This window comes from Lissotriton helveticus, chromosome 8, assembly GCF_964261635.1.
Source record: "Lissotriton helveticus chromosome 8, aLisHel1.1, whole genome shotgun sequence".
NCBI classification, from domain to species: domain Eukaryota; kingdom Metazoa; phylum Chordata; class Amphibia; order Caudata; family Salamandridae; genus Lissotriton; species Lissotriton helveticus.
The window spans coordinates 775,218,655-775,246,565 of NC_136069.1; the positions used below are offsets into that span (position 1 = coordinate 775,218,655).

A 27,911-nucleotide genomic window follows, 5' to 3' on the forward strand; every position below is an offset into this window, starting at 1 on the left:
GGTTCCTGCTATCCTTCAGCAGAACTTCAGGCCAATCTTTCTGCTTCCCTATGCAACAAAAGTCATCAAAAAGGCTGTCAACACCCAGCTAACACACTTCATAGCAACCAACAACATCCTAGACGCCTTGCAATCTTGGTTCCACAGCAACTACAGCACTGAGCCCGCCCTCTTCACCACCACCGATGACATCTGCACCCTCCTCAACCAGGGTAAAAAGGCAGCCCTCATCCCCCAGGACCTTTCAGCAGCTTTCAACACCGTCACCCACTGCACACTACCCACCAGACTCCACGAGGCAGGTATCCAAGAAAAGGACCTAGACTAGATACGATTATTCATCCCAGGCAGATCACAGAGACTAAGACTCCCACCCTTCCTCTCAGACCCAACAGATATCAGATGTGGAGTACCCCAAGGATCCTCCTCAGGCCCACACTTTTCAACATATAAATGGGCCCTCTTACTGCCATCATCAGAAACCACAGGCTGAACATCGTTTCCTATGCTGATGACACCCAGCTCATCCTCTACCTCACCAAAGAACACAACACCACCTGGCACAACTTCCAAGAAGGGATGAAAGCCGTCACGACCTGGATGAAGAACAGCTGACTGAAGCTCAACTCTGAGAAAACAGAAGTCCTAATCCTCGGCTCTACCCCCTCTGCATGGGATGACAGCTGGTGGAACCCTGCCCTCAGAAACCCACTCACCCCTACAGACCATGCACGTAACCTCAGCATCATACTCGATTATTCATTCACCAGGAATCGCCAGAAAAACACTGTATCCTGTGCATGCTTCAGCACCCTCCGCTTACTCCCAAGACTTTCAAATGGATCCCCCTGACTCCAGAAAAACCTTTATTCACGCACTCATCACCAGCAGACTGGGATACGGCAACGCCCTCTATGCCGGAATCAAAACAAAACTCTGCTGCAAACTCTAGACCATCCAGTACCCCACAGCCAGACTAATCCTCAACATCCCACGACACAGCCACATCGCCGAACATCTCTGTGACCTCCACTGGCTCCCCATCGATAGAAGGATTACATTCAAGCTGCTCACACATGCCTACCAGGCCCTCCACAACACCGGACTCCAATACCTCAATGACCGAATCTCCTTCCACGCCCCAAAGAGAAACTTCTGATTAGCTGACCTCTCCCTAGCCCCCGTCCCATGTTTTTTCAGGGCCGGAGCAGGGGGAAGATCCTTCTCCTACCTTGCTGCCAAGTCCTGGACAAACTCCCCCTTCACCTTGGATAGAGCCCAACACTGCACCAATTCAGGAAAGATGTCAAGACCTGCCTATTCGAATGACCTCAACGGAGCAGCGCACTCCCTCCCCCAGCGCCTAAAGACCCTTATGGGTGAGTAGGGCACTTCAAAAACCCAGAGTAATTGATTGATCCAGGTCCCCAGAGCCAGATCTCTTTCTCTACAACCGTACAATTGCTCCCCCTATTGCAATACATTTGGAATCCCCTGTAAGTCCCTAACAAAAAGGTACCGCCTGGTACCTAGGGCAAGGAGATTAAAGAGGGTCCCTGAGGGCTGCAGCATGTATTGTTCCACACTAAGGCACCCCTCCGCACCAACATGCAAACTGCCATTGCAGGCCGCCTGCCATGGTGCAGAGAACACCACATGCAGTATAGGTAAGTCACACCTACAGCAGGCCTTACAGCCCTATGGCAGAGTGCACTATACTACATGTGTGGACATAGCTGCAAGAGCAGATATGCTCCTGTGATGTCTAAGTTGGTTCTTAGATTTTAGAATTGAAGAAGAAAACCATTTTCAGTTAATGTGCTGCACATTGGTATGTACAAGTTCCCCAGCTACAAGATGGCTTCACTAAAACTAGAGAGGTTTGGTATCAATCAAATCAATCAATCAAAATGGAGCTTTATTCGATTTTAAACATTAAAAACATAAAAGCAAACTTATAAATAGAAACAATACATCATCATATATTACATTAGAAATACTCCTTAACAGACAACTATCATATAGGAAGTTCTAAAATGTTCAAGATATACTTGAGTTCATGTTAGGGTTCCCTTGGGTAGACATTTCAATACAGGTTACCTAAAGTTCAAATGTTAACAGCTTTTCTTGTCCTCAATACATTCTTTAGGAAGCCCACCATGGAAACAATACTATAGTAACTTTCAAGCATCTGTAGATATGTGAAAGCAGGGCGACTTTGCCTCCATCCTCCCTGTTTTAAAAGTGGTTTTAACCATCTTAGCCTCTCATTAATATAGAACTTACAGAATAAGAATACATGCATTGTGCTTTGTTGAGATACTTTATCACAGGGACATCAGCATAGTTCTCTTGACCAGTCATCGGTGTTTGGGTACGAAGTTAGATGGTGAAAGGTCCCAAACCTAAGTCTGGTCAAGAGATATCTGTCGTATCTGCCCAAAACACACTGCAGATGTGGTTGAATATTGGAGGTCATGATGATCAATTGATGACAAATCACCATGGGTTTATTCAGCTCAAATGTTAACCTATTTTCTTTTAGGTGAGTCATAACAGCTTTTAAAAAATCTTTCCGTTTTATAAAATTCATACTGTCGGGCGTGGTAAAATAATCTGGGTGGCCAATGTCCTGCATAAAATTTTCAACATATTTCAGCCATAACATTTTACGAGTGTTGTCTATTCTCATTGAGTCCCTTATTATTTCCCTGGTAAGTCCAGCACTCTCTGTGGTCCAAATTCTATGCCATAACAAAACTGGCTGTGCCTTAATCAAATCAGAAAAATATGTAACACCCAGCTCGGAATGACAATTAAAAACTGGTGCACTATTTGGAACACTTAAAAGGGACCTCAGAAAGATATTTTCTGTGTGCTTAATTATAGTACAGTCTTGGAATCCCCAGATTCCTGCCCCATAAATTGCTATACTCACACATTTTGCTCGATATATCTTTAATAACATCTCTGGTGGCCTTTTCCCTAGTTTTTTAGAAAAAAATAAAAAGGGCTGCAATGGATTAAATAAAAAGTAGGGACCAAGCCTTAACTGCTGGTGCCCAAGAGAAAATCCACCCCCCCAAATAGGTATAGTTTCAATGTTGGCATTTAATTCTGAATTAGCGATATCTGTACTGAGCTTCTCTAGTATGGATCACAAATGGGCTATTTCAATGTTATTATAGAAATTTATGAGAAGCAGTGCATTATTTCGATCCATCTGTATTAAGACTCTTATGTGTCGTCAACCGATTCGAAATATAAACACATAACCCTTCTTTTGGCCTGCCGCTAGGAGATTGAATTGCTGGAGTGTGGTGTGTCCTGTATCCATTTATATGTATGCTATCAATTGCTCAGGTCTCCTGCAAACACAGAATGTCGAATTTGTCAATTAAAGTTAGCCAGGCTGGATCGTTTGCCTTGTTCCTTAGCCCTGCCATGTTCAAGAACAGGATTCTATATATCCCCAATAGATTATCAGTTTGGTTCATGTGACCATCTCCCGGAACACTGACCTGAGGTACTTTCCATTTAAACCTCTTGTATTTCCACTGCCCTGTTCTGTGAAGATGTAATGGCCGGGTTATCAGTTTTTAAAATGTGCACAGATACATGGCGGCCCCTTATAGATGTATGTCAATCATTCTCATCTAAGGAAGTAAGGGGACCAAATCTATTTGACACGGCCACAGTGTGACCCGATCCCTCCTGTCTTCAGCCTTGCTTGCCATAGTTAACAGGGGTATTAGTGGTATATGGTGGGTAAAAAAAACCCAAGGGACGCACTTGGATACTAGTATTGAATGTGTTTAATCTGCGCATTCTTGATAAAATTTCCCTAACTAGGGCCACTATGCAGTCACCTTCATTGGCTTCATTACATTTACCCACCCATGCCACCCTCCTCACCATCTTAAATTCTTTGAAAAGGGCATTTGTTAGACCTGCCTATTACCCAACCAATTAATAGTCTTATTTCTTAAAGCAGGCCAGTTTTCTACCGTTGCTGGTGAAAGTTGGGGAACATTAACTAAAATATTAGTGCATGGCGTTGCGGCCGGGGGGAGGTTAAGTGTTTGTAAATTATTCATCTCTCCAGAGGCATGGTTAACCCCTTTGCTGGTATTTACTCCAGGCACTTGCTCAATCCTTAGTTTACAACTTTCCCCGCCTGAGACTTTAGGTCTAATTCTCTCTTCTTTTTGTGCATGACTTATGTCAAAAAGTGTGGATGTGTTAGGTCGCTGGTCATGGCAGTCACCCCATTTACTAACTTCAAGAATTTTCTTATTTACCAATGTAGTCGTAATAGTGCTGGACCTATCTAATTGCACCGAGCTTCCCGGAGATTTCTGGTTTAATGCGTCATTACATAATGAACTCTTCTGATAGGCCCCTAAAAAAATTTCTAGACCAGTTTCTATTTTTCCCAACCTTAAACGATGGGAGTTAATTGATTGCGACACAAATTCTTTTAAGTCTTTTATGGCTACGAAAACCTCTGCTACTTCGCTAGGGATTAGAGTTGCCATTTTTTTCCCCCTCACAGTGGCCAGATCCCTTTGAGGTTTTTTTCCTGTCCCCCTGTGTTTTCCTGTACTGCCTTTTTGGCTGAGTCTTAGGAGGTCTAGGGGTATGGGCAGGCTCCGGATGAATTACTACTGCGTCTCCGAAGGCGTTATTAGCTACCGATGGTTTGGGCGAGTTACAGCATCTTTTCTTTGGTGGCAGTTGGTTGCTTTCTACAGAATCATCTAGAATATCTTCAGAAATGTCCTGAACGTACCCGTTATTGAGTTGTTCATGAGTGGCATTGTCAGGTAACTCTTTCCCTCCCATCTCTACGCGACTTGCTTCACATATCACTGTACTAGGCAATTCCTGTTGTTGTTGAGGAGATAGAATAGCAGATTCATTATTTATTGTTTCCTCAACAGAAATAATTTGCCTTTCAATATCACCAATGGCCCCTGTTATATAATTTAGCAGCCACATGTTAATCTTTCTATGTTTACTCGGAGCTTTGGGTATATGGCTCGCAGCCTGCTTCCTTTTCCCCATTTTATGCCTCCACTAGAGGATGTTGCTCTCAAAGCTGCTACTGTTGGTACAAGACTGCCTTTATAGACTAGCTAAATCGCAGTTTCCCCAACGGGAAAAGGTGCTTGATACATAAAAGGGCAAAGCTTCTAAATAGAAAACCAGAATTACAAACTATTAAAATGTTTAGAATGATGTCATTAAGATCAAAATAAGCCAAGCAATTGCATACAGGGCAAAGTGCAAAGTGGAACAAGTAGTGTGCGCATGGATATGCGTGAACATCCCTGAAAGAGGCACTCCGGTTGTGGATCAAAAGCAATTGATTCCAAAGTTTTCAAAGAAAATAATTTTAATTTTGTTTTGAGTAGTTTATGAAGATTTTCATAAAGATATTAGCATCATATCAAATGAAGTTTATAATAGCATCAACTTGTTAGTAGTGACGTATCAACTCTCAACTCCGATGCATTTTGGGCTGAAAGCCCTTTGTCAAGGAGCGTTCGAGTGGATTAATCGGGAAGACGCTGGTGCAAGGTATCAGCAGTCGTGTTCCGCCAAAGTGCAAAGTGCGAAGTCCAGGTTTATTAGCAGCATAAGATCTCTCTTTTGCAATGTGCAATTGAGATCAAAACTTCAGTGCATAATCCTAAAATGTCAGAGCTCAAGAAGTTCAAATAACTGCAAGGGGCACAGATGCTATCACAGTACTTTTCTCAATAATCCTGGGGTAATCCCATATCTGAGGAGTTGGAGGGGTGGTCCAGCCCAGCCTCATCAGGCCTTTGACGGGCAAGGACGAGCCCACCTGGGCGAGTTTTGCGCGTCACGTGTTGTGGGAGGCTTGGTGATTCTTAAGGGCCCGGTGATTGGCTGCCTCAGCTCCTCGCGCTCCTCATGCGAGACCGCGCTGCCCTCTGGGTGATGTAGTTCCCGGCAGACGGCATTCCTGCGTTCCGGAGCAAAGAAGGAATGGGGGATCCAATGTTGGCAGGGTAGATCTCCAGCAGGGCGGCAAGCAGGAAAAACGGACCAGCAGGGCAACAGCAACAGTCATACACCTAGGTAAGGGCGTCCCGCGCCGCTGGAGGCCCGGTGATTTTTAGGGGCCCAGTGATTGGCTGCCTCAGCTCCTCGCACTCCTCACGCGAGACCGCGCTGCCCTCTGGGGGATATAGTTCCTGGCAGATGGCGGTCCTGTGTTCCGGAGCGAAGAAGGAATGCGGGATCCAATGTTGGCAGGGTAGATCTCCAGCAGGGCGGCAAGCAGGAAAAACGGACCAGCAGGGCAACAGCAACAGTCATACACCTAGGTAAGGGCGTCCCGCGCCGCTGGAGGCCCGGTGATTTTTAGGGGCCCAGTGATTGGCTGCCTCAGCTCCTCGCACTCCTCACGCGAGACCGCGCTGCCCTCTGGGGGATTTAGTTCCTGGCAGATGGCGGTCCTGTGTTCCGGAGCGAAGAAGGAATGCGGGATCCAATGTTGGCAGGGTAGATCTCCAGCAGGGCGGCAAGCAGGTTTGGTATAAATATCTCATATTATTAAACAGACACTGATTCCAGTGATGGATTTTTTAATACATGTACCGCGAGGGCACCTTAGACTAGCCTGACACTACAGACAGGTTTCTGACCCACTATCAGTGATAGTCTGTGCTCTCTGAGAGCAGAAACAATGCCTGCTCCTGCCGGTAGGGTTGCCACTTCCTCCAAGCAGTATCAGCATATCATTCAGAATGCTTCAAAGGCCTCTGCCACCTTTGAAATGAGACCCTCGGCTTTCCCAGACATGGAAAATGCCACCCCCTGCCCAAGCCCATTTGACCATAAGTACCCAAGGAGACCACTCCCCTAGAAATCAACTGTAAATAACTGTATCCAACTTATGATTGTTCTCTCTTAAGGAAGCATTGCTGCATAAAGATGCATTTAAGTGACCTGTTTAATTACCTGTGAAAATTCATTTAAAAAAGTACTTAACTGATAACAAAGTTCTTGGTATGCAAATGTATATGAAAAACACAAGTTCTTTTTCTTAATTAGACCCAGATGTAATTGTGTGTGTCTCATTTATTGTCTGCGTGATTGCTTAGCACTACCCTCCGATAAGCCTAAACTGCTCACCCACGCTACCACAAATGAGAGCATTTTGTGTGTTACCTGGACTCTTTATACAGTGTAGCTCATTTTGGTCCACTATATAAAGAGCAAGCTTCCTACATGCTCCAAGATCCGTACCCCTCAGTAAGATCAGTCATTTGTTGCTGCAAGGATCGTTGTGCTGGTTGGAGCTTTCCCGCAATCACCTCCATGGCCTTAACCTTGTCAGCTAGTTTTTGGTGTCCGCCCTGAGAAGGCAAAGCTTCGTCCCCACTGTACCAATCTGATTCTGAAGCGTAACCCTGAAGTCAGCCATAGCAGCTAGTATTTTATTCAATGTGAGCTGCTGAACAGGTGACAGGAGCTCCCGGCTGGCCCCCTATGTCTTCACTGATGAACCACTATTTTATTTCTAGGTCTGCTCATTGTCTGTGTGCCACTGAACCTTAAACAGAACCCCAGGTAGTCAATAAATCTAGTAGATGATATGCTCCAACCGACAGTCCAGGTAGGGTCAGCACCTTTTGAAGTGACAGCCCAAACGTGTCAGCAGAAATCAACTGCGTACCCCAATGGCACTAGACCACCGGTCTCCTCTCCTCAGCTGCTGAGTGCCGAACCCCACTCTTAGTGACCACTCCCAAGATCGCCCACTCTCCAGCACTGTCTGATCGCTGTTGCCAGAGTGACCCCAGTGGAGAAACGCCTCCGCAGGTGTATCAACACCACTACCAGGCTCTGGTTGCCCTACAACTCCCAGGCCTGATTCAGTGCAAAGGCCCCAAGGCCATTTGCCCAAGGTACCACCTCATAATCAAATGGCTCCTCCACTGAGCCCAAGAATAGCCCCAAGAAGCAGCTGCAGTGGGGCACTCCCAGAGTAAAGTCATCTGGTCTGGTGTTTACCTCACTGCTCTCCTTTCTGCTCTCATTGCGACAGTCAAAACAGCACAGACTCACAGCCCTGACCCTGCTGACCATTCTTCAAGCATGGTGGCTGCTGCTGCAGCTTAGATCTTTAAATGGGGCCTAGGTGCTCGTAGTTCATCCCACGGGCTAAATCTTCTCCCTGTTCTCACATGTCTCCAGGTGCGCCAGGGCTTCAGGCATTGCGCTTTCTGGCCCAGGGTCTCCTTACAGGACCCGCTCAACCGCGGGCTCCCACATCAAGCTGCTGGTAGTCCCTGCCACATGAGGCCAGGAGAACCTCTGGTCCTCATGACTCCTTTTGTGTCAAGATTGCACCCCAGGCAGCCTGGCTGGAGTAAAGAGGTGGATGATGTGGATGACCGGAACAGAGCAAGGGCCTCACATGGCTGCAATTTTTGCCTGTGACATCACCCACCCTAGCGTGTGCATTACCATATTTTTCAGTTGCTTCTACTCATTCAGGGCCTAAGAACAAAGATGTATAGAGGAGTCATAGTTATAATCTGCAGGCTAGATCTCATGAGGCCAGTAGAATGACAGTAATGTATGTAAATTAATTTCTACCCTTCTATAAAAGGTAGAAGTTATTCTTGTTCAGAAACACTCAGCATTCTCTCTGATTTTTGTATAACATGGGGTTGAAACCACAGAGCATGACACTTGGATGCCTCCACTCCAGTCTGTAGCTGTTGCTTTGCCGACCAGTGAATTCAACATATGAGGGTTGGCAATGATAGAGAAAGTGAGTCCCAGTCCCAATGAGCAATTCACTAATACTAAGGCAGACTGTCACTCTGGAAATATCCTTTCTACACAAATGTGCAAGCAGGCGGTGTAAATCTTCAGAGACCCATCTAATCAATCAATCAATCAATCAATCAATCAACAACATTTGTAGAGCACACTACATACCCATGAGGGTCTCATGGTGCTGCGGCGGGGGGGGGCGCTACTGATCGAAGAGCCAGGTCTTGAGTAGTCTCCTGAAGGTTAGCAGGTCTTGGGTCTGTCGTAGGTTCAGAGGGAAGGTGTTCCAGGTCTTAGAGGCAAGGTGGGAGAAGGACCTTCTGCCAGTGGTTTTCCTTCGGAAGCGCGGGATGGTGGTGAGTGCGAGGTCGGCGGAGCGGAGCTGGCGGTTGGGGGTGTAGAAGGAAAGTCGTTTGTTGAGGTAGGCTGGGCCAGTCTTGTGGAGTGCCTTGTGTGCGTGGATCAGGAGCTTGAAGGATATCCTCTTCTTGACGGGTAGCCAGTGCAGGTGGGGGGTGATGTGGCTGTGGCATGGTACTTCGAGGATCAGTCGTGCCGAGGCATTTTGGATGTGTTGCAGTCGTTTGATGAGCTTGGTCGGAGCTCCTGCGTAGAGGGTGTTTCCGTAGTCGAGTCTGCTACTGACGAGGGCCTGGGTGACTGTTCTTGTTTCTGTTGGAATCCTCCTTAAGATTTTGTGGAGCATGAGGAGGGTTTTGAAACAGGAGGAGGAGATAGCGTTGACTTGCTTGGTCATGGAGAGCGTTGAGTCGAGGATGATTCCTTGTTGCGTGCGTGGTCGGTGGGTGTCGGGGATGCCCCCAGTGCCGTCGGCCACCAGGAGTCTTCCCAGGGTGGGGGGTTGGAGCCAAGGATGAGGACTTCTGTTTTGTCTGTGTTCAGCTTCAGTCGGCTAGTCTTCATCCAGTCGGTGACTGCCTCCATTCCTTCGTGGAGGTTGGCTTTGGCTGTGATGCGGTCCTTGGTGAGGGAGAGGATTAGTTGAGTGTCGTCGGTGTAGGAGATTATGTTGAGGTTGTGCTGTCGTGCGACGTGTGCGAGCGGGGCCATGTAAATGTTGAACAGTGTCGGGCTGAGAGAGGAGCCCTGGGGTATGCGCAGATGATCTTGGAGGCTTCGGATCGGAATGGGGGGAGGCAGACGCTCTGGGTTCTGCCGGAGAGTAAGGAGGTGGTCCATTCCAGGGCTCTGTCTCGGATCTCTACAGCATGGAGGCGTGCGTGGAGTGTGCAGTGGCAGACGGTGTCGAAGGTGGCAGAGAGGTCCAGGAGGATGAGGGCTGCAGTCTCACCGTTGTTTAGCAGTTTCCTGATGTAGTTGGTGGCAGCGATGAGGGCAGTCTTGGAGCTGTGGTTGCTGTGGAATCCTGACTGGGAAGGGTCCAGGATTCTGTTTTCTTTGAGGTATTGGGTTAGCTGTCTGTTGATAATCTTCTTGATGACCTTGGCGGGGAACAGGAGCAGAGAGATGGGCCGGAAGTTCTTGAGGTCGGCGGAGCTGAGAGTGTCGTTGGTGCTGGTCGAGACCCTTATGCTGTTCTTGTGGACAATGGCGATTCCTCCCCTGACTCCGTTGGTGAGGTCTCTGCGGGTGATCTTGTAGCCGGCAGGGATGGATATGGCTATGTCGGGTGCGGAGGAGTAGTTCATCCAGGTCTTTGTGAGGAAGGCGACGTCTGGGGATGTTGTGCCGAGCAGGTCCCAGAGCTTGACGGCGTGTTTGCGTGTGGAGCAGGTGTTCAGTAGGATGCATCGGAGGTGGTTGAGGTCTTTCTTGGCGAGTTGTTCGGTGGCTCTGATGCTGGTGTAGCTGCAGTTCTGGCAGGCGTGGGTCCTTCCGGGGTTGAGAGCGTGGAGTGTGCTGGCGTCGTAGCGGTGGTGGTCGCGTGGTGAATGCGGGGTACCAAGGGTTCTGGCTCTTGGGGCGGTCCAGGCGCAGACGGGCGTGCCTTAGACGTGCCTTCGCCATTTATGGGGATGTAGGAGGGAGGAGCAGCTTGGTTTTTTTGAGTAGGGCGTTGATCTTGGCGTGTTTTCAGCTTTCTGGGAAGGTCGCGGTCTCGAGGGAGAGATTGGTGATGTTGCGCGACGTGGGGGCTTGCGGAGAAGATAGGGTCAAACGTGTGGCCTGCGGAGTGGGTGGGTGTTGTGGCGAGTTGTCTCAGTCCAAGGTTGGCAAGGTTACCGATCAGGGTTGTCGAGTTGCTGTTGTTGTTGTTCTCCAGGTAAAAGTTCAGGTCTCTGAGGAGGATGTAGTCGGTGGATGTCAGGGCGTGCGTGCTGATGAAGTCGGCTATGGAGTCGCTGAACTGGGTTTGGGGTCCGGGGGGTCTGTAGACGAGGGGGCCTCTGTGGGTAGAGTTGGGGTTTGTGTGGATCTGGAAATGCAGATGTTCGGAGGAGCTGAGAGTGTCGTCGGTGCTGGTCGAGACCCTTATGCTGTTCTTGTGGACAATGGCGATTCCTCCTCTGACTCCGTTGGTGAGGTCTCTGCGGGTGATCTTGTAGCCGGCAGGGATGGCTATGGCTATGTCGGGTGCGGAGGAGTAGTTCATCCAGGTCTTTGTGAGGAAGGCGACGTCTGGGGATGTTGTGCCGAGCAGGTCCCAGAGCTTGACGGCGTGTTTGCGTGTGGAGCAGGTGTTCAGTAGGATGCATCGGAGGTGGTTGAGGTCTTTCTTGGCGGGTTGTTCGGTGGCTCTGATGCTGGTGTAGCTGCAGTTCTGGCAGGTGTGGGTCCTTCCAGGGTTGAGAGCGTGGAGTGTGCTGGCGTCGTAGCGGTGGTGGTCGCGTGGTGAGTGCGGGGTACCAAGGGTTCTGGCTCTTGGGGCGGTCCAGGCGCAGACGGGTGCAGACAGGCGTGCCTTAGACGTGCCTTCGCCATATATGGGGATGTAGGAGGGAGGAGCAGCTGGGAGGCTGGAGGCAGGGGCAGTGAATGGCAGAGAGGGTGCGGGCCGCAGGGGACGCAGCGGCGGGAACGGGGCATTGAGGGGAGATAGAGGAGAAAAATGGGCACAGGATACAAAAATCAAACAGAAGAAAAACAGGCAAAACAATGGCAGTGAGGGTGAGACAGAGGAGAAAAATGGGCACAAGATACAAAAATCACAGAAGAAAAGCCGGCAACACAATGGCAGTGAGGGGGAGACAGAGGGAAAACGGGCACAAGATACCAAATCGAGCAGAAGGAAAAAACAGTGGCCAAACCAATGGCAGCGAGTGGGAGACAGAGGCAAAAGTGGGCACAAGATACAAACCTAGGGCCTACCACTCGCCACCAGGGATGAGGCGCAGGTGGTAACCTGTGGGTGGAGGAGGGCCTCAACTTTCAGCAGCGTCAGGGCACACAGGCAGAGCTGTGTGGTGGGGAGTGACCTACCAGCAGGTCAAGGGTCTAATGGTGCGCTTGTAAATTTATCTTTTGTGCCTCTTGCATATTTTTTCCACTTGCACAAGTATAAATGCTGATTTTCGTTTGTGTGAGTGAAAAACTGTTTTTTTAATCAACTCTTAAGCATTTTTTTAAAAACATAAGAAATTCAGTAGAAGTATCTCATAAAAATAATAAAAAAGTTTGTTGATATTGCCAATTCTATCTGTATCTTGCATATAACCACCACTAAAGCTTAATCCCCATTCTACTGCATCACAGTCAAAGCTTCGCCAATGAAGCTTGCACAGTACGATGATAGGTTGAGTGTGAAGCTTGTGTGGCAGCTGCAGCGAGAGAACTATAGTATTTAAAACAGCTCCTTTGCCTGTAGTATTTGTGTTGTACGTGTACTACAAAGGGTTGTGATAGCCTTACAGCAATAGATAACTTGCGCCATCACAATGCACTGCTAATTAGGTATGGCAATAACATCTTACTTAACTAACTATACTCACACCTTTGTTAAGCCCTGCTTATGACCTCACATATTCATCATCATTTTAACTTTATTTCGGTTTGTTTATGAACCATAAAAGTACATCAAAATTTATAAAGAAACACATATTACAACACTCATGACATATTCTACAATCATTGACAACATCAAATTACATCATTAATGACAACGCTGTGTACAACGGGGATGCAAGTTGAAGATTCTTAACCCCTTCGATGCTGATGACGGAGCGGTTCCGTCATCAGCATCGGTTGGGCTGTGCTGATGACGGAACCGCTCCGTCATCAGTACAGCCCTCGGGGGAGCGCTGGCGCTCCCCCCTGGGGCACCGATCGTGGTGGCAGTAGTGGGGGTGGCAGCGGAAGACTTTGCGCTGCTCCCCCTGCCCCCCCCTGCACTTCCTAGTGACGTCAGCGCGTTGTCGCGCGTGCCGACGTCATCAGGAAGTGCTAGACGCGCTGGAAGCCATTTGCTTCCAGCGCGTCAAGCAGGTAGGTCTGTTTCCTGCTCTCCGGTGGGGTGGGGGGGCCATTTCTCGGTGCCTTGAGGCATCAGGGGGGAGGCAACACTGTTTCCTCTCCCCTGATGTCCCAATGCAGGGCATTCCTGGTTCAGGATCGCGCACAGCGTCGCGATCCTGCACCAGGAATGCCCCACTAGACACCAGGGATGGTTTTTTTCAGAAAAGGAAGCGACCCCTTGGGCAAGGGTCGCTTCCAGGGGCACAAAAATGCAGTACAGACTTTTCTGCCCCCCCTGGGAGCAGATTGCTCGATTTAGCGAGCGATCTCGACCCAGGGGGGGCAGAAAAGCCCACTGGACACCAGGGATTATTTGTTTTGATAAAAGGAAGCGACCCCTTGGGTAAGGGTCGCTTCCTAGGGCATTTTTTATTTGTTTAGACTTTTCTGCCCCCCCTGGGGGCAGATCAACCCTTTTATTCGGGAATCTGGACCGGGGGGGGGGGCAGGAAAGCCCTCTAGACACCAGGGATTGTGTTTTTATTAGTAAAGGAAGCGACCCCTTGGGCAAGGGTCGCTTCCAGGGCCATAAAAATTTATTGTAGACTTTTCTGCCCCCCCTGGGGGCAGATCGCCCATGTTAGCTCGTGAAATGGACCCAGGGGTGGCAGAAAAGCCCACTAGACACCAGGGATTTGTTTATAATTGTAAAGGAAGTGACCCCTTGGGGAAGGGTCGCTTCCTAGTGGCCCCTAATTTTTTTTAGACTTGTCTGCCCCCATCAGCCATTTTTTGGGCCGCATCTGGACCCAGGGGGGTAGAAAAGCCCACTAGACACCAGGGATTTTATTATATTTATAAAGGAAGCGACCCCTTGGGCAAGGGTCGCTTCCAGGGGGCATTATAAATATTGTAGACTGTTCTGCCCCCCCCCCTGGGGGCAGATCGGCTGTTTTTTTTTTACCGTTTCTGGACCCAGGGGGGGGGATAGAAAAGCCCACTAGACTCCAGGTTTTTTTTTTATAGGGAGCGACCCCTTGGCCAAGGGTTACTTCATTGGGCCCGTTTGTTTTCAAAAGTATGTTCTGTCGTGTCTTTATTTGGCCTCTCTGCCCTCCGTAGGGTTGCTTCCAGTGGGCCCACGTTTATAATGATTTATAATCTTCCCCCCTTGGGGACAGACACCCCATTTGTGACATACCCTGTGACATAGCCTCTTGTAATGTGTGTTGTTTTTGTTTCTTCTAATGTGTATTGGTTTTTTTTCTCTTTAGATTGTTGCAGTGTGCGGTTCCGTTACTGGTGGTTCTGTTGTCTGCTGTTTCTGTAGTTGCATGTGTTTGGTAAGAGACCTTTTTTTGTTCAATTGTAATGTAATTGTTTATTTTGCAAAGTGTGTAGTAATACGAGTATGTTTGGTTCCTGTTTGTTGTGATTGTAAAACATGTTTTGCATTTGTTTTTGATGTGTCCTTCTGTAGATGTAAGTTTTTTTTTCTTCTTTCTAGTGGGATATCATTGCCTATTTGCTGTGTCTTTGCACAGTAGGTGCTGGTGAGTGTAGTTGTGTCTTGTAAGTGAATTGTATATGTTTTCTAAATATAGTTTTTTGTGAAAAAGGCTTACATTTTTTATCTTACTTTGCGCAGTGTTGGGGTTGTTGAGTTGTTTGTGCAGACTCCTTTATTTGTAAGGATAATGGCTAGCCGCCGGATTACTGCTCAGCAAGTTGTTGAAATGCTTTTTGATTCTTCCTCTTACCATGGTCCAGACACTGACTCTGATTCTGAGCCAGAGGTGGGAGGTGAAGATTCAGGTAGTGAGTTTTCTCTACACATGGCTTCATCTGATGATGAAGACACTCTGAGTGCTGATGAAGCTACTTTTGGTGTGGATGATGTGCCTGTGGTTGCGGAGGACATTGGTGTGTCAATAGTGCGGCAAAAGACATCTGGGCTGCAGCCTGGGGCTGCTAGACTTCCAGTTGGTGTAGTGAGACAAGAGGCAGCTGGGCAGCAGCCTGCGGCTGCAAGACTTGACGATGAAAGTTCTGACCTCTGGGTTGCACCAGGCATGGTGCAGCCGGCATTGCCTGAATTTACTGGTGTTCCAGGGTGTAGGGTGAACACTGAAAACTTTTGCCTATTGATTTTTTCAAGTTGTTTATGGATGATGTGTTTTTGGCAGAGATTGTAGAGCAGACTAATTTGTATGCTGAAAGTTTTTTGAGGGTGAACAGTGCCAGCCTTAAGCCCCACGCTAGAGCTACCCGGTGGACTCCCACTAATTTGGAGGAGATGAAAAAGTTTTTGGGTTTAACTTTTTTGATGGGCTTGCTTAGGAAACCATCAATGGCTTCATATTGGTCTACTAGTCCCTTGATGGCAACAGCTATATTTCCGGCAGTCATGAGTCGTGATAGGTATTTGCTTCTGCTTCGGATGAAGCATTTTGTTGACAATAGTCTTGCTTTGCCACGAGATCACCCTGATTGTGACCGTCTTTTCAAGATTCGGCCTGTCATTGATCATTTTGTTGATCGATTTTCTGAGATCTTTTATCCTGGGAAAGAAATTGCAGTGGATGAGTCTTTGCTGTTGTTCAAGGGCCGCTTGGTATTTCGGCAATACATTCCTAGTAAGAGGGCATGCTATGGAATCAAACTGTCTATGCTGTGTGACAGTAAGACTGGATATGTCTCTAATTTCAGGGTGTACACTGGTAAGGAATCCAGGATTAACCCCCCTGGATGTCCGTCGACTTTTGGAGTGACTGAGAAAATTGTGTGGGAAATTGGTCGTGGATTTTTTAACAAAGGCCATCATTTGTATGTCGATAACTTCTACACTGGTGTGCGGTTGTTCAGGGAATTGGCTAAAGTGGACACTGTTGCTTGTGGCACAATCCGTTCAAACCGTAAAGTTTTCCCAAAAGAACTTGTTTGTCGAAAGCTTGCTCGGGGACAGTGCAGTGCATTGCGTTGTGAGGAGCTTCTAGCTGTGAAGTTTTCAGACAGGAGAGATGTCTACATGTTGACTACAATACATGATGAAAGCACTGAACCGGTGCCTGTTTGGGGTCAGGTTGCAGAAGTGAGCAAACCTGTGTGCATAATGCACTACAATAAGTACATGGGTGGTGTTGACAGAGTAGATCAGAGGTTGGAACCGTATGCTGCTCTTCGTAAGGCTTACATTTGGTACAAAAAGTTGGCTATCCATCTTTTCCACTTGGCAACCTTTAATGCTTTTGTTGTGTTCCAGAAATCTTGTCCCCAGTCAAAGATGACTTTTGTAAAGTTTCAGGAGTCTGTAATAGGCAGCCTTGTTTTAGTGGAACAGGCAAGTGTTCCTAGAGTTGGAGTGGTGGAGGATGTTGCCAGATTGAAAGATCGCCACTTTCCTGATACAATTCCTCCTACAATCTCAAAAGACTTTCCCAGTCGGAGATGTAGAATCTGTTGGCGAAGAGGTTTGCGGAAGGAGGTTTGTATGTACTGCCCCGACTGCCCTTCAAACCCCGGGCTGTGTGTACCTGCTTGTTTTAGATTGTACCACACGCAAAAGAATTTTTGGGAGTATCAATGAGTGGTAAAGTGAACTGGTTGGTCTTATTGTTCAGTTTCAAAGTTTGCATTTGTGTAGTCTTTTTAGATTTAGTTGTTGAGTTAGTAGATTTGTATCAATTTGCAATTTGTTTTTGTTTTTCTTTTATTTAAAAAAAAAAACTAAAGTATGATGTTGGTTTGTGTGTAGTGTCCATTGTCTGACGGTGTGCATGGTTTGGCGCTTGGCTGCCGGTGTCTGTGGACTGGTGCTTGTCTGGCGATGTCTGTGGACTGGTGCTTGGCTGGCGGTGTGCGTGGTCTGGTGTTTGGTTGGCGGTGTGCGTGCTCTTGCGCTTGCCTGGTGTTGTGTTTGGATTTGTCCTTGGCTGGTGGTGTGCGTGGAGTGGTGCTTGGCTGGTGGTGTGTGTGGAGTGGCGCTTGGCTGGTGGTGTGCGTGGAGTGATACTTGGCTGTCTGTGCACGGAGTGGTGCTTGGCTGGCGGTGTGTGTGGAGTTGCGCTTGGCTGGTGGTGTGTGTTGAGTGGCTCTTGGCTGGTGGTGTGTGTGGAGTGGCGCTTGGCTGGTGGTGTGCGTGGAGTGGTACTTGGCTGTCTGTGCACGGAGTGGCGCTTGGCTTGCGGTGTGCGTGGAGTGGTGCTTGGCTGGTGGTGTGTGTGGAGTGGTACTTGGCTGTCAGTGTGCGCTGAGTGGTGTTTGGCTGGCGGTGTGCATGGTCTGGTGCTTGGATGGTGGTGTGCGTGGAGTGGCGCTTGGCTGGCGGTGTGTGTGGAGTGGCGCTTGGCTGGATGGTGTGTGTGGAGTGGTACTTGGCTGTCTGTGCACGGAGTGGTGCTTGGCTGGCGGTGTGTGTGGAGTGGCGCTTGGCTTGCAGTGTGCGTGGAGTGGTGCTTGGCTGGTGGTGTGTGTGGAGTGGTACTTGGCTGTCGGTGTGCGCTGAGTGGTGTTTGGCTGGCGGTGTGCATGGCCTGGTGCTTGGATGGTGGTGTGGGTGGACTGGCGCTCGGCTGGCGGTGTGTGAGTAGTTACTTTCTGTTGTTCACTACACACAATGCTATTTGAGTGACACTCCACGCAGTCCATCATTTTGTGTTGTTGCAATGTCAGAAATGTGGGCTTGTGAAAGTGATGGGCCCTTGAATGGCGCTGTCTGCTGGTGTGAGTGTTGAAATGTGATGGGTCCACGGCTGGCGGTGTGAATGTTTTGTATGTGTCACATGTACGAAAGGTGTATGATGGCCTGTAAAGAGGTTGGTGCCTTGACGTGGCTTTACAGCTCACGAGCTGTGAGTCAGTGGTTCAGTTTATCATACTTTCAATTATACGCAGTGTATTTCATTTTTGTGAAATTACTTGCGAATACAATTGTATGTACTGAATCATCACTCACCCTCGTGCCAAATCCAACCAGTATGTGTGTGTGCTTGCGGAATAGATGGCTGTGCAGTAATATTTGTCTTTTATCTCTTTCTGAAGTAGGGTGTACCTTGTCCCTTATTGTGATTGTTGTAATGTGTTGCTGTTCCTTCCGGATGGTGTCAATGGCCTGGTTTGTATCAGGTATGAAAGGTGCGTGAATGACCTGTAAAACGGTTGGTGCCTTGTCGTGGCTTTACAGCTCACGAGTTGCGAGTCACTGGTTCGGTTTTTATGCATTTATTTATTGACAGAGCATTTCATTTTTTGAAATATCTTGTTAATAAAATTTTATGTACTGAACCATCACTCGCCCTCGTGCCAAACCGACCTGTATGTGTGTGTCTTTGAGGAATAGATAGCCGTGCTTGAATGTTTGACTTTTGAGTAACTCTGTTAAGGTGTACATTATAGCTATAAATAACTTACTAAATTTAGATATTATTGTTAAACCATGGAAGTATATGGTCATGTATTTCTGGTGAATTCTATTGTTGATTTTTATCCACAATCTCCAGCAAACTTGAAATTGTCTGTCACAATTTCCATGTAATATTGTCCCTTGAATCGCACGCTCTCAAATTGAAAACTTAATTCTCCACCGTACGATTTGGACCTTTTCCTGTTGCAGCCACAATGACATTGTCACCATTGTCAAATCCACCAGCTTTTGCAAGAGGGGTTACCTGGGTTTTTGGCCCCGTGCTAGGTGGCCATCTAGGGAAACCTACCAAACCCATACATTTCTGAAAAGTAGACACCCGGGGGCTTCCAAGGAGGTATGGCTTGCGTGGATCCTCCAACGTTCCTTTACCCAGAATCCCTTGCAAACCTCAATTCTAGCTGAAAAAATCTGTTTTTTTGCACTTTTTGTGTGTGCGAAAGCGTGGCATCACTGGGCTCACACAAATTACCTCCCACCCAGCGTTCCCCAAGGTCTCCAGATAAAAATGGTACCTCACTTGCGTGGGTAGGCATAGGGGGGACCCACGCATAGCATACCTCCCTGGACTCCCCCGGGTGTCTAGTTTTCGGAACTGTTTGGGTTTGGTAGTTTCAAAAGATGGCCACTGAGCCCCGGGCCACAAACTCAGGTCCCCCCCCCAAAAAATCAAGGTAGTTTTGCTATAGGGTATTGTAAATTCACCACCGTACGATTTGAATATTTTCCTGTTGCAGCCACTATGCCTACCCACGCAAGTGAGTTACCATTTTTTTCGGAAGACCTGGGGGAACGCTTGGTGGGTGGAAATTTGTTGATCCACGCAGATTCCAGAACTTTCCACCACAGAAATGTGAGGAAAATGTATTTTGTTGTCAAATTCTTAGCTTTGCAAGGGATTCTGTGTAACAAAACCTGGTGGTAGGCAGTCGAGTCACCCCATCCTGAATTCCCCTGGGTTTCTAGTTTTCAAAAATGTATAGGTTTGCTAGGTTTCCCTAGGTGCTGGCAGAGCTAGGGTTCAAAAACAAAAGGTAGTCTCTTTGTCCAAAAAGGGCAAGATTTCACTGGGAAATTGAGGTGCGACCACGTTGCGTTTTGCGCTGTTTCATGTCGCAGCCACTATGCCTACCCACGCAAGTGAGGTACCATTTTTTTGGGGAGACCTGGGGGAACGCTGGGTGGGTGGAAACTTTTTGATCTACGCAGATTCCAGAACTTTCCACCACAGAAATGTGAGGAAAATGTTTTTTATGTCAAATTCTTAGATTTGCAAGGGATTCTGGGTAACAAAACCTGGAGGTAGGCAGTCGAGTTACGCGAACCTCAATTCCCCTGGGTGTCTAGATTTAAAAAATGTATAGGTTTGCTAGGTGTCCCTAGGTGCTGGCAGAGCTAGGGCTCAAAAACAAAAGGTATTCTCTTTGTCCAAAAAGGGCAAGATTTCACTGGGAAATTGAGGTGCGACCACGTTGCGTTTTGCGCTGTTTCATGTCGCAGCCACTATGCCTACCCACACAAGTGAGGTACCATTTTTTTCGGAAGACCTGGGGAAATGCTGGGTGGGTGGAAATTTGTTGATCCCTGCAGATTCCAGAACTTTCCACCACAGAAATGTGAGGAAAATGTCTTTTTTTTTACAAATTCTTAGCTTTGCAAGGGATTCTGGGTAACAAAACCTGGTGGTAGGCAGTCGAGTCACCCCATCCTAAATTTCCCTGTGTGTGTACTTTTCAAAAATGTATAGGTTTGCTAGGTTTCCCTAGGTGCTGGCAGAGTTAGGGCTCACAAACAAAAGGTAGTCTCTTTGTTCAAAAAGGGCAAGATTTCACTGGGAAATTGAGGTGCGACCACGTTGCGTTTTGCGCTGTTTTATGTCGCAGCCACTATGCCTACCCACGCAAGTGAGGTACCATTTTTTTCGGGAGACCTGGGGGAACGCTGGGTGGGTAGAAATTTGTTGATCCACGCAGATTCCAGAACTTTCCACCACAGAAATGTGAGAAAAATGTGTTTTTTTTGTCAAATTCTTGGATTTGCAAGGGATTCTGGGTAGCAAAAGCTGGTGGTAGGCAGTCAAGTCACCCCATCCTGAATACCCCTGGGTGTCTAGTTTTCAAAAATGTATAGGTTTGCTAGGTTTCCCTAGGTGCTGGCAGAACTAGGGCTCACAAACAAAAGGTAGTCTCTTTGTCCAAAAAGGGCAAGATTTCACTGGGAAATTAAGGTGCGACCACGTTGCGTTTTGCGCTGTTTCATGTCGCAGCCACTATGCCTACCCACGCAAGTGAGGTACCATTTTTTTCGGGAGACCTGGGGGAACGCTGGGTGGGTGGAAATTTGTTGATCCACGCAGATTCCAGAACTTTCCACCACAGAAATGTGAGGAGAATGTGTTTTTTTTGACAAATTCTTAGATTTGCAAGGGATTCTGGGTAACAAAACCTGGTGGTAGGCAGTCGAGTCACCCCATCCTGAATTCCCCTGGGTGTCTAGTTTTTTAAAATGTATAGGTTTGCTAGGTGTCCGTAGGTGCTGGCAGAGCTAGGGCTCACAAACAAAAGGTCGTCTCTTTGTCCAAAAAGGGCAAGATTTCACTGGGAAATTGAGGTGCGACCATGTTGCGTTTTGCGCTGTTTCATGTCGCAGCCACTAGGCCTACCCATGCAAGTGAGGTACCATTTTTTTCGGGAGACCTGGGGGAACGCTGGGTGGGTAGAAATTTGTTGATCCACGCAGATTCCAGAACTTTCCACCACAGAAATGTGAGAAAAATGTGTTTTTTTTGTCAAATTCTTGGATTTGCAAGGGATTCTGGGTAGCAAAAGCTGGTGGTAGGCAGTCAAGTCACCCCATCCTGAATACCCCTGGGTGTCTAGTTTTCAAAAATGTATAGGTTTGCTAGGTTTCCCTAGGTGCTGGCAGAACTAGGGCTCACAAACAAAAGGTAGTCTCTTTGTCCAAAAAGGGCAAGATTTCACTGGGAAATTAAGGTGCGACCACGTTGCGTTTTGCGCTGTTTCATGTCGCAGCCACTATGCCTACCCACGCAAGTGAAGTACCATTTTTTTCGGAAGACCTGGGGGAACGTTGGGTGGGTGGAAATGCGTTGATCCACGCAGATTCCAGAACTTTCCACCACAGAAATGTGAGGAAAATGTTTTTTTTTTGTCAAATTCTTAGCTTTGCAAGGGATTCTGGGTAACAAAACCTGGTGGTAGGCAGTCGAGTCACCCCAAACTGAATTCCCCTGAGTGTCTAGTTTTTTAAAATGTATAGGTTTGCTAGGTTTCCCTAGGTGCTGGCAGAGCTAGGGTTCAAAAACAAAAGGTAGTCTCTTTGTCCAAAAAGGGCAAGATTTCACTGGGAAATTGAGGTGCGACCACGTTGCGTTTTGCGCTGTTTCATGTCGCAGCCACTATGCCTACTCACGCAAGTGAGGTACCATTTTTTTGGGGAGACCTAGGGGAACCCTGGGTGGGTGAAAATTTGTTGATCCATGCAGATTCCAGAACTTTCCACCACAGAAATGTGAGGAAAATGTGTTTTTTGGTCAAATGCTTAGCTTTGCAAGGGATTCTGGGTAACAAAAGCTAGTGGTAGGCAGTCGAGTCACCCCATCCTAAATTCCCCTGGGTGTCTAGTTTTCAAAAATGTATAGGTTTGCTAGGTTTCCCTATGTGCCGGCAGAGCTAGGGTGAAAAAACTACAGGTAGGCACTTTGCCATAAAAGGGTCAATTTTTAACTGCAAAATTGAGGTGTGACCAGCTTGCATTTTGCGCCGTTTCCTGTCGCAGGCACAAGGCCGACCCACACAAGTGAGGTACCGTTTTTATCGGGAGACTTAGGGTAATTCAGATTTGTAAATCAACTGTTATTACCAATTGAGTTTTCATGCATTTCTCCCTTCCCAATAAAAGACATTGTGTAAAAAAAAATCTTTTTCAAAAATGACCAATAATTCTCATGCTAGTATGAGTATTCCCGATTTTAATAATGTGCAATTATATACTGTTACTAGACTCTATAATTTGTACCCAATTCAGAAATACATAGGTGTCTTTCATACCGATTTTCCACATATACATTTTCAAAGATTATGGGCCCGATGTAGGTCGGTCGGTAACGGCCGAAAATCGGTATTTTCGGCCGTTACCGATCGGAATACAGACAACGGGATGTAGGAGGCCGAAATCCTGCGAAATCGGCGATTTTACCGATTCGGAAAATCACCGAGTCGGTCGGATTCCGAATCGGAAAAATGTAGGAATCGGAAAAAATCTCCGATTAGGTAATCTACCGATTCGGAGATTAATTCCGATTACTACTTTTTCCCGATTCGGAATCCGACCGACTCGGTGACTTTCCGAATCGGTAAAATCGCCGAATTGGTATATATTCCGATTCGGTGAAAATCCGATTCCATGCGAAAACCCTAAGATTGAGATGTAGGTAAGCACAGAAATACCGATTTTGCTCTAAAATCGGTATTTCTGACTCGGAAATTACCATGGATTTGAATCAGGTGGTAACCAGGTGCAACCTATAAAAAAAGACCCAAAATGCAGTTCTACTTGCAACATGGCAGCTTTCTATGTCATAGCTAGACGGCTACGGCTACAGCAGGAAGGTGAGAGGGAATGGCTGAGACAGGAGCAGGTGTACAGGCAGAGGGTGACCCTGTGCATGCTGACAGATCCAGAGATCCTACAGAGGTACAGGCTGGAGGCAGACACCATCAGAGACCTCATCAGGGACCTCCAACCCCTGTTGCAGCACCCCACCCCAAGGGCACATGCAATCCCTGTGCAGGTGCAGGTGCTATGCTGCCTACATCTTCTGGCGTCTGGCAGCTATCAAAGTGTAGTTGCTGTGGCAGGAGGGGTGACCCAGAGCAGCCTGTCAAGGTTCTTCCACAAGTTCCTTGATGCCATGATCCAGAGGATGGCCCACTACATCTCCTTCCCTTCCACCCATGCAGAACTGGCACAGACAAAAGCTGAATTCTATCAGATGGCAAGATTCCCCCACATCATTGGCTGCATAGATGGCACACACATACCGATTTGCCCCCCTGCTGACACCGAATACGTATACCGCAATCGGAAGTCACGGCACACCATAAATGTGCAAGTGATATGCAATGCCAAGTGTGTGATCACTGACCTGGTTGCAAAGTTTCCGGGGAGTACCCATGACTCCTATATCTTCCAGAGTAGCGGGATTTATGCACGGCTGATGGCAGGGGAATTTGGCGAAGGATACCTCCTAGGTAAGACACAGTGTCAGACCCCCATTACCAAAATTGCAGTGTGTAATACATGTATGCATGTGAGTAATGTTACCCCTTCTCCTTCCAGGCGACAGTGCATATGCCCTACGCTCGTTCATTCTCACACCTTACCTCAACCCCTCAACACCCAGCCAAAGGAGGTACAACCGTGCACACAAAAGCACGAGGAACGTAGTGGAAAGGACCTTTGGCATCTGGAAGAGCAGGTTCAGATGTCTGCACAAGAGCGGAGGTGCAAGACAATACACCCCCATCACCTGCTGCAAGATTATTGCTGTGTGTGCAATGTTGCACAACCTTGCAGTCAGGAAAGGCACTGAGGTAGAGTTATCCGACTACGAGGACCCTGATGATGACAATGCTGTCCCACTACCACTACCTGCTGGAGTCTCTGCACCATCTGACGGCAGATACAGGCGTCAGGAGATCACAGACAACTATTTCTGAGTGAGTACAGATGCACAAACAGGTCAATGTATGTGTTCAGAAATTAAATTTAATAATGTTGCATCAACGTTACTGCACTGATGTGCAACAAAAGAAAAGTTAAACAACAAGGGGTAGGATTGTCCAATGTCCGGGTTGCCTCACCCGCAGTGGCAGTCCTATTTTTTGCTGCGCTTAGCAGGCCCACTGGGATGAACCTCACCCCCTTCAGAATGCCCTGCAGCCTCAGCTGAGCGTCTGGTGCTCCGGCGCGGCTCTGACGCAGTGCTGGCCGGGCTGCTGCGGCTGCTGCTGTCCCCAGCCTCGCCCAGGACGGGATTCACTGCGGTGTTGGAGATGAGTAGTGTCTCCATGGCTGTTGTTATACGGCCCATGCCTCTAGTGACCTCGGACATGGACTGTGTGAGGCTGGCCTCCATGTTTGCCCCACGTTGGCATGACTGTGCAGTCGCAGCCGCAAGGCGGGTGAGTGACCTGTTCGTGACTCTTGCATCCCTGCGACGACTCAGCTCATGGTCATCCAACCTGGTGCAGAGCTGGGTGATGGCAGTGGTCATTCGGCCAATTGATGTTGCTATGTCCTTGTTGCTGTCAACGAAGGTCTTGAAGCCCTGTGTCATCTCACCCATCTGCAGGTTGTGCAGGCGCAACTGGCGATGGCAGGCCAGGATGGATTTCGCCTGCATCCTCTGAATTGTGACCATGCTGGTCTCCAGCCCTGCGAAGACGCTGCCTCCCGGTGCTGGTATTGGGCTGCTGGTAGCACGTGGCCTACGTGGAATCCTGCTGCCCTGCTGTGTGTGCTCTGGTGTCGCTGGTGTCACGGGGTCTTGTGCAGGAGCCTGACCCGCTGCCCCCTCCATGATGACTAATGGAGCCACTATTCTCCTCCGGGCCGGGGAAGTGGCAGGTGCAGGGTGGCTCTGTGGTGGTGTGTTGTCCGGGGAGAATACCAATGAGGGCGACTGAGACTGAGACAGTCGGGGGGAGTGTGGAGTTGTGAGGGAATGTCCTGTGTCCTCCTCATTTGCCAGGGCACAGCTGTTGTCCTCCTCCTCCTGTGCTGCTGCACTGGTGCTTGCCACTGCCGCACTGGCTGTTGGTGCTGGAGCTGATGCTGCTCCCCCGCCTGATGGTGCCCCTAGGTACAAAGAAGCATTTGTCAAGTGGGTGCTAATGTGTTCCAGTCACAACTATTAAAGCATTGCACATCTCATTACAAACACGTTGATGCTGTATTACAGTTATTTATCTCATGCTTCTGCTGTGGCATTATTGGTAACTTTTGCTGAGTACATTTAGCACGATGCATTGCTCATGTCTGTTGCTAGCTGTACTGGCCTGGGGTTTGGCTGTGCATTGGGTCTGTAGGGGAGGTGTCTGGTATGGTGTGTCAAGTTGCGCATGCTTCTTACCTGTAGCTGTAGCTCGGGATGAGCTATCCAGGTCCCCAATGCCCACGACACTGGCCCTCTCGATGGTCGTCGCCACTAGTTCCTCCAGCTGAGTGAGGGGTGGCGCACGGTTTGTTCCTCCTCCAGTGAGTCCAGCCTGCTTGTGCAGGTCGGCCAGTTTGCGCTTGGTCACGCCACGGATGTCATAAAACCTCTTCTTGAGGTCGTCTAGGCTCCTGTGGGTGACACCAACTGCATTGACTTTCTCCCCGATGTCGAGCCACAGCCTCCTCTTGGTGCTCTCCGGGACAGTCAGGGACTGCCTGCCATATAGCTGGGTGTGCACCCTCACCACCTCCTCCACCAAAGTTTGTAGCTCCATGGTGCTGAATTTAGGATTGCGCTTCCGCCCTGCCTTCTGGCTCTCTGTGCTGGTGTCCATGTCTCTCAGGGATCCTGCTCACAATGCTGCTCTCTCTGTGTCTGCTCAACTCATGCAGCTTTCCAGAATGTTCTGATGAGTTGCACCTGCCTGGGTTGCCACACCCTGTGGGGGAGGGTGCTTACAGCTCATTGGCTGATGTCTTCAGTGTCACTCAACCAGCTCGGCAAAACGGCATTCTCCGAATCGGTATTTTCCGAATCGGTATTTTCCGAATGTGTTCGGTAAATACCGATTCGGAATGTATAATGCCTTCCTATTGGCCTTTCGGCCCATGGGGCGTATTTATTGTTCCGAATCGGCGTTTACCGATTCGGTTGGTTCCGCATTTTTTTTTTCCCGATTCGGACTTGTCCGACCCGGCCTATACCGATTCGGTAGTTGGCGAATCGGTACGTATCGACTCTCGATACCGAATGCTACCGATTCGGTATTTTTCCGATGATTATTTCCTACATATCATTTTCCGATTTTGAAATACCGATTCGGTACGGATCGGTATTTTAAAATCGGTAAATGCGTTTTACCTACATCGGGCCCTAAATCCTCTATACCCAGTAAATAAAAATAAATCATTGCAAGTTGCTGCTCAGTTTTTGGATCTGGGTTCGTCAGGTTCTTGGAGAAACTACAAGTCCTATATATCCCCACAACCAGGAAGGTCTAACAAATGTAATGGTACATTGCTTTCCAAGAGCTGTCAAAATTACAAGAAGTTATATGTAAAAACGTTGAGACAAAAGGCTGTTTTTTTCAACAAATTTTCAATTATTCCAATATTTAACTGTTGGTTTCTACAAAGAAACCTTCATGGATGTAGACAAATGACCCCTTTTTGAATTCAGGAATTAGTCTACTTTTCGAAAATGTATAGCTTTCCATTATCCCTTATTGCTTTCAAACTCATTTCTACCATTAACTGGAAGGAGGTGAAAAGCTCTAAAAATAGCAAAAATAGGCTATGTCCCAGAAAAATGCCAAAACTGTGTAAAAAATGTTGGTTCTCTGACAAAAGACTGTCATTCCCTAAAAGCTGAGAAATGGAGATTTCAGCCCCACAATCCCTTTTTTGATACCATTTGCAGGAAAAAACCCAGAGGCTTTCATTTGCAGCCCGTTTTTCCCATTGTTTTGAAAAAAAACTAAAATTTCACTATATTTTGGTTAATTTCTGGGACCCCTCCAAGGGAATCCACAAACCCTGGGCACCTTTAGAATCCACATGATGTTGGAAGAAAAGGACGCAAATTTGGCGTGGCTACCTTATGTGGTCAAAAAGTTACAGGGGCCTAAGCGCGCACAACCCCAAATCGCCAAAAAAAGGCTTAGCACAGGAGGGGAAAAGGCCTAGCAGCGAAGGGGTTAAGCCAACTTTATAGGTACTAGATAATGTCCGTTAAAACTTTACATTTGAATTAACAAAACCACTAAAATTCACCAGTCATAATTATCTCAAGTAACTATATATCGTGCCCTAAAGTAACTGCAGCTCATAGCCTCAACTCGCACTGCTAATTATCTCACATATTACATTAGTCATGACATGTTGTACAACATCATTGATAATAGCACTGCAGCATCTGGGGGCTCGTGCCCTAAAGTAACTATAACTAGAGCACGGGGAAAGATAGCTTGGGCCGCATGCTCCCACCCATTAATATGAAAAGGACCCCAGGGATGGGTTACTTGGTGCCTTAAAATTACTCTGCAAGGGG

The 27,911-nt window shown here is 47.8% G+C and overlaps 2 protein-coding genes across 2 annotated transcripts in view; both read right to left on the minus strand.

Moving 5' to 3' along the window:
- The window catches only part of LOC144772911 (uncharacterized), a 2,519,762-nt gene that overhangs the window by 1,847,810 nt on the left and 644,041 nt on the right, over nt 1-27,911 (minus strand). The gene's annotated exons all lie outside the window — the stretch shown is intronic.
- On the minus strand, nt 4,519-26,442 carry LOC144773147 (uncharacterized). The gene is made up of 3 exons (XM_078658004.1): nt 25,776-26,442; nt 24,791-25,501; nt 4,519-4,976 (listed from the first exon to the last, which is right to left on the minus strand). Exons 1-3 carry the CDS (start codon nt 26,194-26,196, stop codon nt 4,519-4,521), a joined length of 1,590 nt encoding a protein of 529 aa, XP_078514130.1. The 5' UTR covers nt 26,197-26,442.

Excerpts from the sequence above, each read along its gene's own strand:
- LOC144773147 (XM_078658004.1), bottom strand. The coding sequence starts at position 26,196 with ATGGACACCAGCACAGAGAGCCAGAAGGCAGGGCGGAAGCGCAATCCT. Across the intron at positions 25,502-25,775 it reads ATCCCGAGCTACAGCTACAG|GGGCACCATCAGGCGGGGGA; the intron begins GTAAGAAGCATG and ends CTTTGTACCTAG. Across the intron at positions 4,977-24,790 it reads GACTGCACAGTCATGCCAAC|GGGCCATTGGTGATATTGAA; the intron begins GTGGGGCAAACA and ends ATTATATAACAG.